Source organism: Macrobrachium nipponense, chromosome 37 (genome assembly GCF_015104395.2).
Source record: "Macrobrachium nipponense isolate FS-2020 chromosome 37, ASM1510439v2, whole genome shotgun sequence".
Lineage (NCBI taxonomy): Eukaryota > Metazoa > Arthropoda > Malacostraca > Decapoda > Palaemonidae > Macrobrachium > Macrobrachium nipponense.
Genome location: NC_061097.1, coordinates 21,049,276 through 21,064,958, shown reverse-complemented (window position 1 = coordinate 21,064,958; position 15,683 = coordinate 21,049,276). Strand labels below are relative to the sequence as shown.

The window sequence follows — 15,683 nt, the reverse complement described above, 5'->3', positions numbered from 1 at the left end:
AAGAAGCGATCAGGGTCGAAGATCTGAGGGTTTGGGAACTGCTCTGGGTCTCGATGGAGAGTGTAGGGTGGGATCGTGATCTCTGCCCCAGCTGGTACTCTGTAATTATCTGAAGAAAAGCTTAGGTCTGAACTGAACTTTGCATTTCTGTAAGTACATGAAAAAGACGATAGGCATTATCATAAATGGTTTTCTCATTTTTTAAAAACATTTGTGGATCTTATCCTCATACATAACCTTACCTACGACAATGTCTTCGCCCAGTCTTCTCCCCACAAATGGCACTGAAGGGTAGAGTCTAAGGGATTCTTTGATGCATCGGTCCAAGTAGTTGAGCTCTCTGATGTCAGCCATTGTCAGTGGCTGATCTGGGTCTCCCAGAACTGAGGTCAGTTCTTCATAGACCTTTTCCTGTTAGTTTGGAGTTAATGAATGTCTGTGGATATAGCTGTATGAATTGACATCCAAACTTATTTTCTTCTAGACATTTTATCTTTGTTTTTTACTTTGTTACGTGTTTGTGCTTGGTCAGAAAATAAGAAATTTAAGTACGATAAAGACGTCTCACCTGAATCTCTGGATAATAACCCATGAAATACAAGACCCAATTGATACTGGCGGCGGTTGTGTCATGCCCTTCAAACATAAATGTATCGACTTCTTCTTGAATTTCTTCATCCGTCAAGGCTTTGCCATCATCGGAGTATTCAAGAAGGAGATCCAGGAAGGCCAGTAACTTTTTCTTGCCTTGACAAGAAAGAATAAACAAATAATGAATAAATCAAGACTACATAAGACAAAAAGGATTTTTGCTCAGGCCTAAGCTTGTGCTGGAAGTCTCAAGATTGTATCAGGGAACTCTATGAAAGTTGTTCGCTAGCTATCGTTATCTGTTACTGGTTTTTAGCAGTTACATTATTTATGATGAAATCAGAGAATTTTATGTTTTCAAAAAGGATATGATAGGAAAAGTTTGACATAAGTAACAGTACAAGGCATTGTATCTTCTAAGGATATTCTTTTTAACGCAACATTAAGTGGAATGTTTTGACCATTCCATCCACAATGAGCCCACAAAAAATGCAGACTAGCCGGACACGCATTCCTGAACTGTAACAATACATAGTACCACACCTTCCCTGAAAAACTGCAACGTCATATCATAAAACCCTAACCATAGAATCTTCTTGAAAATAATTTCATCATGCTTCCCTCACCCAAATTACGTAGATTTTTCTACATTGAACTAACCTAACCTAACTCAACCTAACCTAACCTAGGGCAATGGCAAAAAACCAGGGAGGTGCAATACTAGTGTGCATCTCGGGAATTTGCAACCCGGACTTGGAATGACGAAAGTCACTGAACTACTGCAAGCAAATGAAAATTTTCTCACCTCAAAATAAAAAAAAATGAAAAAATAGTAAATATCCCTTAATCCTACAGCAAGCAAATTAAGGAGAAGATCCTACCAACCTTTGAACACAATCTCATCTTGCTCAGTGCTGGGTTCAGGGCTGTTTTCCTTCTGGGATTCACATGACTTTTGTCTCTCCCTGATGGCTCTCCTTTCCACGATGGCTTTCTGAGTAAAGCCGTGCACTATGGCCAGGTACTCCTTTTGCTTTTTAGCATAACCGAGTAGCTTGAAAACGAATGGTATGGAGAGCCATACCTTGGATAGCCTCTCCCGTACCAATCTCACCAGCCTATGGGATTCAGTGTTAAGAAAAATTGGATAAACACAATGAGGTTAAACCTGTTTTATGTTTGTGCTACATTGATTAAAGCAGCTATGAGGCAGAAAAAAGCAGCATTCGTGTAAAAACACAGTTGACAGTTTATTTTCTTAAGTATTAAAATAAAAAACTGTGTAAAACTTACTTTGTTAACGTTCTCATATATTCAGAGTCCGTGTCGTCCTGAGCAGAGGCTGTATAACCCATTGCCGTTTCTGTGAACAAACAGTTAAGTACAGATATTCATGGAGGGAGACTGTTGAGTCATGATTCAGTTTACACTTTTACACTTTTAACTTTGTATTTTTACAATTGGTTGTCACATTAAAAGGACATTTGTGAAAGTATTAATTTAATAACAATATTTATGTATCATCATTTCCAGTTTAACAAAGACGAATTACCCGTTTAATTTTAATGGCTACTACATTTTTTCTAATACCTTTTCGAACATTTTGGATTTGATCATTTGCTCTTCAAAATATTAATGTCTGGAGACATGTCTTGACCTCTTGAGATTATGCACTACGACCTTGAGTTACAATATACCCTATAGCTGGTAGTGCCATAAGAGCACCTCACATAGTGCATTGCAGGCATTACTTAAGGGTTCTTTGCAGCGTCCTTTCTGCCCCAAGCTGCACTTGGTTGGTCAGTCTAGTGGAATGGGTAAAGCCCTATCCACACGGTCGAGCTTTGCCCGACAAACTTTGCTCGATGTGATGTCAGAAGCAGGAAAATGTTTCTCCACTTCTGACGTCACATTGAGGAGAGTTCATCGAGCAAAGCTCGACCGTGTGGGCGGGTCTTATTGGGAATTGTTTGCCTGTCAGGGTGCCTGCTAGGGTGGACAGAGGCTTACATACCACCCTCTCCTGACAATTGCGTTATAATGCAGCTGTGAGGTTTTCCTCCTATTACACCTGTAAAACCTTATTTACTTGCAGTTTCTGTTTTGGCACTGAATAACCTCATAGATTTCAGCGCTTGGTCTTTTAACCAAATTTTATATTCCATTCCATGAGTTACATTAAACATTTAAGGGTCAGTTTGTGTTTTTGTGCCGCTGTTTTATCCGAAAATGGATTCAAGAGGTTTTAACACTTACTATGGCACAAACTGACTAAAAAATCATCCCGAAAACTGCTTTTTTCTGTATTTGTTGCCAACTCATCAGACGTTGTTCAGCTACATCAGTTCTTGCCTATTATTTTGACAGTAATTGAACATAACCAATCCATGGCTTGGTTGTCATGATCTTGCATCCAGTATTCCTAATTTGATTTTTTCCATCCACAATCCTTGAAGCATCCACGAAACATCTCTGTAAACATCTGACTTCTACTGTCAGTTTTCCCACTCTATTAAGCACCACTTTAAAAACAGCTACTGAGGGAGCGGGTATATCAGTTTATTCCTATCTTGCTATGAATCTTGATACTTTTTTGCTTTAAGGAAAAAAACTGCTTACAGTGAAGAACTCTAGTGAGGTGGGGGAATACCAACCTACTAGTAGAATACATTGCTTAAAAATTCCATTTTGTAGCTGAGAGAGTGCACACTGTGCCCAAAACAAACTACGCAACATGGCCTACCTATGGTATACTCGTAAATCCTCAATTCAGAAAATAAGTGTCATATTTTTTATTTTTAAAATTTTTGCCACATCTGTCGGTGTTCTTCTAATGTGGGGAAACACCAACCGAGGGGTGGGGGAACCCCCAAGAACCAAATTTCCTGTTTTTAGCATAATGATACTGATGATCAGGCTTCCAAGAAGGCAGTAGGCTAGACCAGAAAGACTTAATGACATTAGACATATGAATAGGTAAAGTTGAACCCACCCAGTAAAAATTTCCTCTTCTACTTTTTGTAATGTATTTCAAAATTTCAAAATTTCAAAAATATTTCAAAATATTCACAACAATGCCATGGCAGCCACTTCAAAGGATGCACTTCATCTCACTCAATAATATGTTAGTATGGCTAAATATCGTAATGAAACTTAACTAGAAACAATCACGCCATATTCACGGACGTGAGACACTATATGAGAAGCAGAAAAAGTTAAAACAGACAGCCAAAAAAATTAATTTTCTTACCTGATGAACTCAGATGTCGTGATGGCGTAAACCTGTTGCTTTTGCGTTGTTTACTGAGATGGTTGCTGTGTTGGTGGTGAGTTTTGGCACGAAATTTTAAATAGCTTTTATACCAGAGCATTAGGTTGGTGTTCCCCTCGGTCGGTATTCACCCACTTCACCTACTTTTCGAAACTAGTTTCCTATTTCTTTAACTTTTATTGTGAAAGGCTCCAAAATGTGTCTCCCTTTGTCTATGCTCCTGAAAATTTCGTATCTATTATCCCTGGACAAGTAGCCAAATATTTACCCGTCCTAATGGCCTGTGCCAAGTCTATAGATGGAAATGTAGAAACTTTTATTTCAGTAGCATATGTCACTGATTTAACTTCAGAAGAATGCGAACTTACCGCAGATTATGTCCAGTGCGCAGCGAGTGATGTAAGGGAATATATCGAATGTAGTCCCATCCGCTTTTTCTCCTAATTTCCTGATCAGAGTGTTGCTTTGACCGTTGAAGACATCAACGAAATCCTCCAAGATCTTGAAGTGGAATGCTGGTGTGAGGAGTTTCCTCCTTGATTGCCATTTTTCCCCTTTGTGGAAATGAGCTTCTTTTTATATCCCTTCTATTCAGAAATAACTCATAACTGCCTATAAGAATTTTTTTATACGTATTTCAGTGAGATTAAACAATGTGGACAAAGTGACTGATCGAAACTGCTTCCCAGTTTGATCGGGGCTTCAAATAGGTATAAAAATATATATGATCATGATTGAATATTGCAAAATGTCTTAGAAGTTTGATGTCAGTGATAATGGATCAGAGTGAAACCTAAAATATCCGAGATAGTGAGTGGGGTATTAATAAGGTTCTAGAGAGAGAATACTTGTTAAAACTGCTACAATATTTAGAATTTTGACAGTATCTTTCTTCAAGTCATCCTGCCTTTCATTGAATTTTTTCCTTGAGCTAAGGTGAAAGCCATCACATTTGCTGCTAAGAGGGTTGTGTGTGACTATGGTTAGAGATATCATTTCACAGAACTGGAAAAACTAGAAGACATTTTATTGTCAATCGTTGATGACAGACCTCCAAAATATTGTATCAAGATAAGATTTCCTTAATTTTCTTGAAGAAATCAGCACTGGAATCGGTGCATTTTAGAACTGATAAATGAAGCCACAGGCAGCAAAGATGGGAACAATAGCACTTGGGAAGGCTTCCTTAAGAAGGGAAAGTCAATATGCTTACCGGTGGATGTTAGAAGGCCAGTACCAAGCCATGGATGGAGAAATTTGTAGCCATCAGTCTTGTCTATGTTCCTGATAGTATTCAATACCAACTGTTAAGACAAAAAGAACGAGAGAGATTACAGAGGTCAAACGAATTTATAAACGTTGAATGATAAAAGGGCATTTTATTTCACACAATAGGAAACTAGTATCAACACTTGAGTACTGTGACTAACTGTTTATTAGGTGGTTGGACCATTATGCAAGGCTATGTTATTAAGGGTGTGTCCACGCTAAAGTAATACATGTCGTCAACATATGTAGGAAACTCGTCGCTTACATATCACAAGCAGGTTGAAAGCATTTCAACGCCTGTGAGTGGAGAACGAATCTTTGAGAAATACTGGATAGTAACGGTGTGAGGCTCTGGAAGGACTACCAGTAAGTCATTGACATGGATCTAACCTATTTGTGATATGTGTGCGTGATAAGTTGTCAAGATGTGCTTACGACTTGTTTTACTGTAGAGTGGATGGACTGTAAGCCACTATGGAACACTGAACTCACCTCTGCAGCCCTGGCTTTAATAGCATGTACACGGCTGGTTGACCCCATCTGTATCTGATATATGGGAGCCTTAAAACTCCAGATGTAGCTCATTCCAGATCGAAGGAGAAAGTTCTCTAGCATTTGCAAGAAGATCGAAGAAGAGCATGATTAGGACAACAGTTATGTCAGCATGGAGTAATTGATGGACACTATATCTTTCATTCTTAACCATTTGGTGATTTCACTGCAACCAAAAGTATATTAAAATCATATACTAATTCTTTTAGGTACTTTGATTAGTCCACGATTATCTTCCCTCAGTGTTTCAGCATCCCCCTATTTTGTATATTATCTGAGATTTGAAACCAAAGTAATGGAGACTCCAAACAAAAGGCCTATAGAAATTGTACTTTTCAATATTTACTTTTCAATACTTGTCTTTTCTGAGATTCTGGCATCTTTTCATTCCTCTGTCAGAGGCATAATTTTTAGTCCCTAAAACAAAAGTGGCTGAGAAGTAAGTCTTTTTGAGATAAATTAATTACATGCATAGGTCCGTGGGCAATTGCTGTCTGCCTTAAGTATGATTTGGGAGTGGTGTTTTGTTTTGTTAGATTAGAACTGATGCTATTGATGAGACCTTTAGCGAACCACGACCTATTGTGCCTGGAATACCGCAGGGTAGTGCTCTTGTTCCGCTGTTATTTTTAGTGTTTACAATTGGTACGGAAGTTGAAAAACAGGATTGGTAAGTATGCCTATGATGCAACACTTGTGGGTGTAGTCAAGTCTGCATTCATGAGAAATGAAGCTGCCATTAGTCTTGATCATGATAAAGACTGGATTAATGAATAGTGTAACCATTGGGTATGCGCTTGAACTATAGCAAAACGAAAACACTATTGACTAGTAGGTCTCATACAGATTTTCCACCTTATCCTCCCCTTCAAGTGTATATATATGTATAAATATGTATGTATATAATATATATATATTAATAATTATCTATATTATAAATATATATATAGATATATATATATATATATATATATATATATATATCTATAGAGATATCCATTAATTTAATATATATATACACGCACACGATTTTTTTTTATTTTCAGATATCAAGCAACTAATACCCGTTAACTTCGGATTGACTTAACCTTGGGAATGATTTGCACCCTTAAGGGAACTATGTATGGTAAATGCATATGGCCTGATCAGGATTCGAGCCTATGTCATTACAGAGATTTACCCAATAAGCTATCGATCTTGATCGCACATTGGATAAATATTTGACATCTCTGTACCAAACCTAAAAGGCATAGGTTCAAGTCTTGGGACTTTTAGATGTACTAGTGGCATATGTGTAATTCCTATGGGTGTAATTTACTTCCAGGATATGGTGAATGCTATATTCACGGGTATTTGTGATATGTATATATATGAATGTATGTATAAATGTCACAAATACAGTATCCTGGAAGTAAATTACACCTATAGGAATTATACATATGTATATATGATTAGTGCATCTAAAAGTCCCAAGACTTGAACCTATACCTTTTAGGTTCAGTACAGAGGTGTCAAGGACTTCCACTATGCACTCAAGATCGATATATGTGTATATATATATATATATATATATATATATATATATATATATATATATATATATATATATTATATATATATATACACAGTGGTAACTCCAGATACGAAAGGCTCAACTTACGAAAAACTCGAGATACGAAAGCAGATACGAAGATTTTTGCGGCTCTACATACGAAAATTGTTCAAGATACGAAAGGTTGTTGCTGTAAAGTCCGAGATTTGCCCGGACCACCGATAACAATTTTAAAATTCACACGCCGCCAACAGAGTAGACTCGCCACCATCCTCCTGCTCTCCCATTGGTTCCTGATGCTAGTCACCGCCATAAGATCCTTCTCTCCTATTGGTCAGCATCTCTCCCATGATCCCATGATGCATCTGCGTAGCGGTGTGCTCTTTCGGCCACTTCGCGGCATTATCGGTATCGTACACACGTGGAATTCGTTCGTTCTATACGATTTCGTTTATTAACGTAAATTCATTAGTGATTTCATTGTAGTATACTTTATCGTGTTGTGTGAGAACTTTACTACATACGTATACTACATAACGTACAGTAATTACGTACAGTATATACACGTAGTCATGGGTCCCAAGAAAGTTGAAATTCACGGAAAGAAGAGGATGCTTTCTTTGGGGACGAAGATGGAGATAATGAAAAAGTATGAAGCTGGTATGCGATTGAGTGTGATCGCCAAGGAATATGGCTGAAATCTGTTGACAATAGGCACCATCCTTAAGCAGAAGGTTGTCATCAAAGCAGCTACACCTTCCAAGGGCGTGACTATTTTGTCCAGCAAGAGGAGCCACGTGCACGATGAAATGGAAAGGCTGCTTCTTGTCTGGATAAAAGACAAAGAAATCACTGGCGATACGATAACGGAGACGGCAATCTGCCACAAGGCCAGCGCTATTTTCGTCGATTTGATTGCCCAGGCCGAAGATGATGGAGGAGAAGGGACATCAACGCCAACCCCAGAGTTCAAGGCTTCTCATGGGTGGTTCGAAAAATTCCGTAAATATATATATATATATATATATATATATATATATATATTATATATATATATATATATATATATATGCGGCATGGGGAGGCGGTCAGCTCGGACACGAAAGCGGCTGAAGCCTTTATTAAGACGTTCGACGAGATGACTCTCAACGAAGGCTACAGTTCTCAGCAAGTCTTCAACTGTGATGGGACTGGCCTTTTTTGGAAAAAATGCCTCATTGGACGTACATCACGCAGGAGGAGAAGAAGCTACCCGGGCATAAGCCTATGAAAGACAGGATTACGCTTGCACTTTGTTCGAATGCCAGTGGGGATTGCAAGGTGAAGCCCCTACTTGTGTATCATTCGGAGACTCCTCGATCCTTCAAGGCCCACAAAGTGCTTAAGGAGAAGCTTCCAGTGATGTGGAGGGCTAATGCGAAAGCATGGGTAACAAGACTTTTGTTCACCGATGGGTAAATCTGTGTTTCGGCCCGACAGTGAAGAAATTCTTGGGAGAGAAGCGCCTCCCTCTGAAATGTCTGCTGGTGTTGGACAATGCCATTGCTCACCCTCCTGGCCTCGAGGAAGATATCCTAGCGGAGTATTCGTTTATCAAGGTTCTTTATCTTCTGCCTAACACCACCCCTCTCCTCCAGCCCATGGACCAGCAAGTGATATCAAACATCAAGAAGCTGTATACGAAACATCTTTTCAAGAGATGTTTCGACACCACTGATACCACAAACCCCACCTTGCGTGAATTTTGGAAGGAGCATCTCGATATCGTAATATGTATCCGACTCATCGACCAAGCTTGGCAGGAGGTTTCGAGGCGAAGCTTGAATTCCTTGTGGAGGAAACTCTGGCCTGATGCCGTATCTGCCCGATACTTCGAGGGATTCGAGGAGCACCAAGAGGAGCTTACGACGGATGACCTGAAGGAGTTGGAGGCCATGCAACATAACGTCGTTCAAGAAGAGTTCTCTAGCAGCGGCGAGGAGGAGGACGATGACTCTATGACAACGGCAGAAATTAAGGATGCTCTAGCTGCTTTTCATAAGGTGCAATCATTCGTAGAAAAGAGACACCCCGAAAAGGCTTACACAGGTCTTATGCTTGCACAGTTCGATGATGTTTGCCTGAGTTGTTTCAGGAACATTGTCAAAAGCAGGCAGAAGCAATCTTCCTTGGATAGTTATTTTTTAAAGAGGCCTTTAGTTGGAGTAAGCAAAAAGGAAGAACCAGGTGATACTACGAAAAAACAGAAAGTTGAAAGTGGTGAAGAAGTTGAAATTTTGAAAAAAAAAAAATGTAAAGTATAAAATAGTAAAAGAAACGTAAAACTCAAAAAGAGACAAAAAAAAATAATTTTAGGATTTTGTAAAGTTAAGTGTTACAGTTTTGTTTTCCTGACATTTTTTTATGTGTTTCGTAAAGTTAAGTGTACGTATCTGCCGTTTGTCCTCCTCCTCTGTCGCCAGTTTCGGAGATAGCTTTACTTGAAAGGTAAGCTTCCACATTTTACTCCATACATATGTATGTACGTACAGTATTTCTTGTATACCATGTACACTAATACACTTTATTTACAGGTACTATGTAGTACATATTAGCAGTACATATTAAGTTAGGTATTGAATGGTCCAAATTGTTGTAGTATTTTATTGTTTATAGGTCAATTTAGCTTTTATTATGAAATTTACTGGGGTGTTTTTGGAGGGCTTGGAAAGGATTAGCCATTTTACATGTAAAATGTGGTTCAAGATACGAAAAACTCATGATACGAAGGCCGCCTCGGAACGGATTAATTTCGTATCTCGAGGTACCACATATATAAAAAGATATAAGCTTATACCTTATACCTTTATTTATGCATCTATCACGTTCCAAACTTTCGTGATTCAGTTATACACACACACATACACACACACACACACACACACACACACACACACACACACATATATATATATATATATATATATATATATATATATATATATATATATGAACGAAGTTTTTGTTTACCTGGAGCACTGGTCCCGACTATCCTCGAGTACGCAAACGCTGAGAGCTTTTTAGGGCCTGGAAGCTGTCCAATGGCATCTACCTGAAAATTCGTCGATTAATAAAAAGATATCAAAGGTTCAGAGTGCAACTCTGTCACTTTAGCACCAGCACATCCAGCCCCTACATCATCATAAAGATAAAAATCAATAACTTGTTTACAGTTAAGTTCAGCCCCCCTTAAAAAGCAAATAGATAGATTGCGTTAGATATTGTTAATTTATCCCGAGTACAGTTACAGTGAGCTTTGATTGGGAGATTTATATATTCAGTAGTTCTTATTATATAGTTTTATGATGCAGAAGGGCAAAAGGTGTGCTGAATTGTGACTGGCTTGCTGGGCTGCCCAACCAGCCTGTCAGAATCCAGTACACGTCTTTTTGTAGCTTTGAACTTATCGTTTCCATAATAATATTATGTAGGTGGGTCTCGACAAAGCTACACATTAATGAGAATCTACTACGCTTTACTGTGCTAATCCTGTGGTCATTCTGCATTTCGAGTGTGCCTGGTAAGTTACTGGTCATTTAGGCTTCTTCAATTTGAATGTTTGCTTGTGTTGAATAATAATAATAATAATAATAATAATAATAATAATAATAATAATAATAATAATAATAATAATAATAATAATCTTTTCAAAGAACGATAGACGGAAATAACATCTCTCCCATATGTAGGAAGTGCAATACGAAAAATGAAACCATAAACCACATAGCAAGCGAATGCCCGGCACTTGCACAGAACCAGTACAAAAAGAGGCATGATTCAGTAGCAAAAGCCCTCCACTGGAGCCTGTGCAAGAAACATCAGCTACCTTGCAGTAATAAGTGGTACGAGCACCAACCTGAGGGAGTGATAGAAAACGATCACACAAAGATCCTCTGGGACTATGGTATCAGGACGGATAGGGTGATATGTGCAAACAGACCAGACGTGACGTTGATTGACAAAGTCAAGAAGAAAGTATCACTCATTGATGTCGCAATACCATGGGACACCAGAGTTGAAGAGAAAGAGAGGGAAAAAATGGATAAGTATCAAGATCTGAAAATAGAAATAAGAAGGATATGGGATATGCCAGTGGAAATCGTACCCATAATCATAGGAGCACTAGGCACGATCCCAAGATCCCTGAAAAGGAATCTAGAAAAACTAGAGACTGAAGTAGCCCCGGGCCTCATGCAGAAGAGTGTGATCCTAGAAACGGCACACATAGTAAGAAAAGTGATGGACTCCTAAGGAGGCAGGATGCAACCCGGAACCCCACACTATAAATACCACCCAGTCGAATTGGAGGACTGTGATAGAGCAAAAGAAAAAAAAAAATAATAATAATACCGCGCCACATACCTTTCCTTTCCTCTTGATAATCCAGTTGAGGAATAACATGATGAGAGGAATGAGACTGGCCAGGGCAACAACACCAGGACCAAAGCTGGCTTCACCTGACCGTATCCAGGCCATCGCTGCTGTCGTGTTAACCTGTGGGACAATTAATTTTGCGTTATTCCGGAGTCATTGTCTTGGCAAATACTGAAAATGAATTCGTGACAGTATAAAGCATTAAAAAACCTTTCATCCCTTTTTCCCTCCGTTTGTAAATGCCTTACATCAGCTCGCACAGTACATGAAGCATAAAACCTCATGCATTTGAGTGTATGAAGTAGAGACAGCTAAGAAGCAATGGTACCCTAACGAGGCTCAGATTCCATGTGGGCATTTCCTCCTAGCGTAAGAACCGCAATCCTTCTCAATGCAACACCTTTCCAGTGTGTCCCAATCCTAGATTCACATTTAGTTGAGCCATAAACTAACCTCAAAATTACTTCGTTAGACCAGAAGCTCGTCCTGCAGGAAGCGCTTCTCGGAAAGATTAAGGAGTATGGCATTTTGACCTCTTAATTTATATCACTGCTCTCCTTGGTGGTCCCTTATCGCTGTCGATGAAATAGACGAGATTACGCGTGAAAACAATCAAAGAAGAGGCGCCTTGATGGGCTACTTGATATAAAATCGATAAGTTTTTTAGACTTTGCACCATAAATGACTCTGTTGCTTTTTTTTTTCTAATATCCTTACTGTAGATCATAGTGAGCCTGCGAAAGTGAACATGACTCTTCTTAATCATTCAGGCCGCATGAGGTCTGCATCAAAGATGATTCCTCGTGAGGATTGTGCCATCATTGCACCACACGTGGTGCACTGTAGGTATTAATAAAAGGTGCTTGCAGCGTCCTCACGGCCTCTAACAGTACCCACTTTTTAGCCTTTTACTTCTATACCCGCGTTCTTTCATTCAGTCTCGCCCTCCAACCACTTCAGCTTTATTTATTTTTGTTACTGTCTTCAGCGTCGAATGGCTTGACAATCTGAATGTTATCACTCAAATAAAATCATATTAAATATAATGGTATCAGTTATGATTTTTTCAAAAGCATACTCTCTTTCCTGCAGCATGATGCAATACACACGGTTTCTTGCGTTAGTTACTCTGAAAAATCAGTCGGTGAACCTCGGATTGTCAGTCTTTGGAACTCTTGACCTTCCTCTCTGCGCTGTTTTTCTCTGCGTTATGATAAGCTGGACATTCGAATGACATTGTTTTCCTTATTAATCATGAATAGTTCTTGAAGATATTAGCACCTGGTGGCAACACCTTCCTTTCAGACTGCTTGGACTGAACTAATTCAAGACTATTGCTAAAGGATAAGAAGACATTCAAGGTCGTACCAAAAATTCTGTACCGATGCATTGTGGGTCGTATGAACACTATAAGGGAGCTAGTTTGATACTTATAAAATTTGTTCCTTTCTTTATTCCTCAAAGAAATGCAAAGGGTAATCTCCATCAGTTCTCTCCCCTTTCATCTCTCTTGTATCCACCATTGCTAACGCCTTTGTGTAGTTCCTCGTTGGACGAGTGGTTTTTGCGCTCGGCTGCCAATTCGGTGGGTCCAAAGTTCGATTCCCGGCTCGGCCAACGTGGAATCAGAGGAATTTATTTTTGGTGATAGAAATTTATTTCTCGATACAGTGTGGTTCGGATCCCACAATAAGCTGTAGGTCGCGTTGCTAGGTGACCAATTGGTAACTAGCCACGTAAAAATATCTAATCCTTCGGGCCAGCCCTAGGAGAGCTGTTAATCAACTCAGTGGTCTGGTAAAACTAAGATATACTTAACGCCTTTGTGTCTGTCGACAGGGATATATCTGATACGGATATAGCAGTGGTACAATTTTTGTCAAAGAATTTAATCTCGAGAGGTATTTAGATGGGCAAAGTCTCCCGGAAGAGGTTCACCGATTGTGTCAGCATTACGTTTACTAGAAATCTAATAGAAATATAGAATTTATCCAGAAGAAAGGAAATCAATTGAGGTATACCAATTACTGCGACAGTACTAGAAAAGTTTCTGTTGTATTTATTCCTGTTTTTTCATCAAAAGTAAGTCTGAACTGTTTATAGTTGTTTTATTTATTTATTTTTTTTTTTATTTAACCACCGTATGGGTGATAGTTCTTGTGGTGGTTAGAGTAACTGTACCCATAGTTATAGATTTTGCCTTTCAATAATACGTTTTATCCTTTTCTGTACACAGATAACAAAGATGGTTGGAAACCCCCATAGAAGTTGAAGACGAAGAGAAACTGGGATCACTGATCAAGGTAATGTGATATCTATTGATGTGTCTTTGATTGCGAACGTCTGTCTGTGTAAACATGTAACGATTGTACTTTTTCCTTCCAAGTACATCGCCACTATATACTACAATGTCTCTCAAGTGCAAAGTTGCACGTAGAGTAGCTAGATATCAACGGGTACTGTGTTTATTAATCCACGTAACTGCACAACATGGCCTTTTCCAAACGTACTAATATATGCATTTATAAAACTACATAGCAGCTGTACCACCGCCATCTTGAATTGAGATTTATCAATTCAAGATGGCGGTGGCTGTACCCGTCTTTCGGACGAGTTATTTGACCCTTTGGGGTATGTATGCTACGACCCCCTTCTCCCCTGGCCGGTAATTCGAAAGGGTGTAGGCCTCTTGCCCCCCTAACATTGTGGGAAACCCTCGAGTCCCATTTCCCGGGGGGTTGGCCCCCCCTCCCCCCCCCCCTCCCCCCCCTATAATACTGAGGATGCCTTATGGGCCCCATATTGTGGGGAGCCTGTTTGTACCTATAGAAACACTTCTACATAGATGTCATCTCCCAAAGTTGTAAAAAAAAAAAAATGAGTGGGCATGTAAAAGAGGGGTTACGACCCCCTTAGAAACGGCTCTCGAATTTCGTATTTTGACTAAAACCTTTCAAGGGGGTAGGGGAGTCTATGTTAAAAATTTGGTAGCCCTAGCTGTCAACTCTGAAAGTTGTAAAAATTAAGGCTGTATGAAAAAGTTGGGTTATGACCCCCTTAGAAACGTCTCTCGAATTTCTGATTTTGACTAAAACCTTCATGGTGGGAGGGGACTCTATAGTAAAAATTTGATAACCATAGCTGTCAACTCCAAAAGTTGTAAAAAATGAGGTGTGAAAATGACTCTTGAATTTCGGATTTTTACGAAAACCTTTCGGATTTTTACGAAAACCTAGCTGTCAACTCCAAAAGTTGTAAAAAAGGAGGGAGTATGAAAAGGGGGGTTGTGACCCCTTAGGAACGGCTCTCGAATTTCGGATTTACACTAAGACCTTCCTGGGGGGGGGGGGAGGAGAGTCTGTTAAAAATTTGGTAGCCCTAGCTTTCATAGTGTGGACGTGCATAGCGAACAAACAGATAGAAATTGAGTTTTATACATATAGATTAGAGATAACTGAAGTAGCAAAATTACGTTTCGCTCCGCATGTCGTATCAAGAGCCTCTCAGAGCCAGGAACTAAATCAGTGAACTCCGGGCATCCCATTGTATGAATGAACTTTTTCAAGCTGAAAGCTCACGAATAGGGGAAGGCTATATGCGTATGTTACAGTATACTCTGTATAGCTTACTTGGACAATTCAGTCGATTAAATCGTTGTTAATAACAGGCTTTCATTGCCTTCATAGGTCTTTCGAGTTTTCTTCAAAGAAAGCTATTGTGACGGCTTTGTCTGTTTGTCCGCACTTTTTCTGTCTGCCCTCAGATCTTAAAAGCTATTGGGGCTAGAGGGCTGCAAAGTGGTACGCTGAACATCCACCCTCCAATGACCAAACAAACCAAAGTGCAGCCCCTTAGCCTCTTGTTTTTTTTTTTTTTTAGGTTAACACTCGCCATGATCGTGTGTTTCGCCCGGTAAATGTGCCAGCAACACAGGCCACACCACGCGGCCGTGGCTGACATTTTTATAGGCCATGGCTAAGAGTTTCATGGGTCGTGCATGAGAATGTCATACAACATTATATGCTGTAAAGAAAC

The 15,683-nt window shown here is 39.3% G+C and overlaps 1 protein-coding gene across 1 annotated transcript in view; it reads right to left on the bottom strand.

Annotated features, from left to right (window-relative positions):
• Positions 1–12,219, bottom strand: part of LOC135209065 (cytochrome P450 4C1-like) — a 13,610-nt gene extending 1,391 nt beyond the window's left edge. Inside the window, exons 1-11 of the mRNA XM_064241641.1 lie at positions 12,102–12,219; positions 11,637–11,768; positions 10,245–10,326; positions 5,624–5,739; positions 5,076–5,166; positions 4,231–4,416; positions 1,885–1,954; positions 1,477–1,709; positions 569–747; positions 243–411; positions 1–109 (exon numbers count right to left, since the gene is read on the bottom strand). The exon at positions 1–109 is cut by the window's left edge and continues 71 nt beyond it. Of these exons, the coding sequence (XP_064097711.1) occupies positions 1–109; positions 243–411; positions 569–747; positions 1,477–1,709; positions 1,885–1,954; positions 4,231–4,416; positions 5,076–5,166; positions 5,624–5,739; positions 10,245–10,326; positions 11,637–11,750 (1,349 nt within the window). The 5' untranslated portion in view covers positions 11,751–11,768; positions 12,102–12,219. The remainder of the gene's footprint in view (positions 110–242; positions 412–568; positions 748–1,476; positions 1,710–1,884; positions 1,955–4,230; positions 4,417–5,075; positions 5,167–5,623; positions 5,740–10,244; positions 10,327–11,636; positions 11,769–12,101) is intronic.
• Between the last annotated feature and the right edge of the window lie 3,464 nt (positions 12,220–15,683).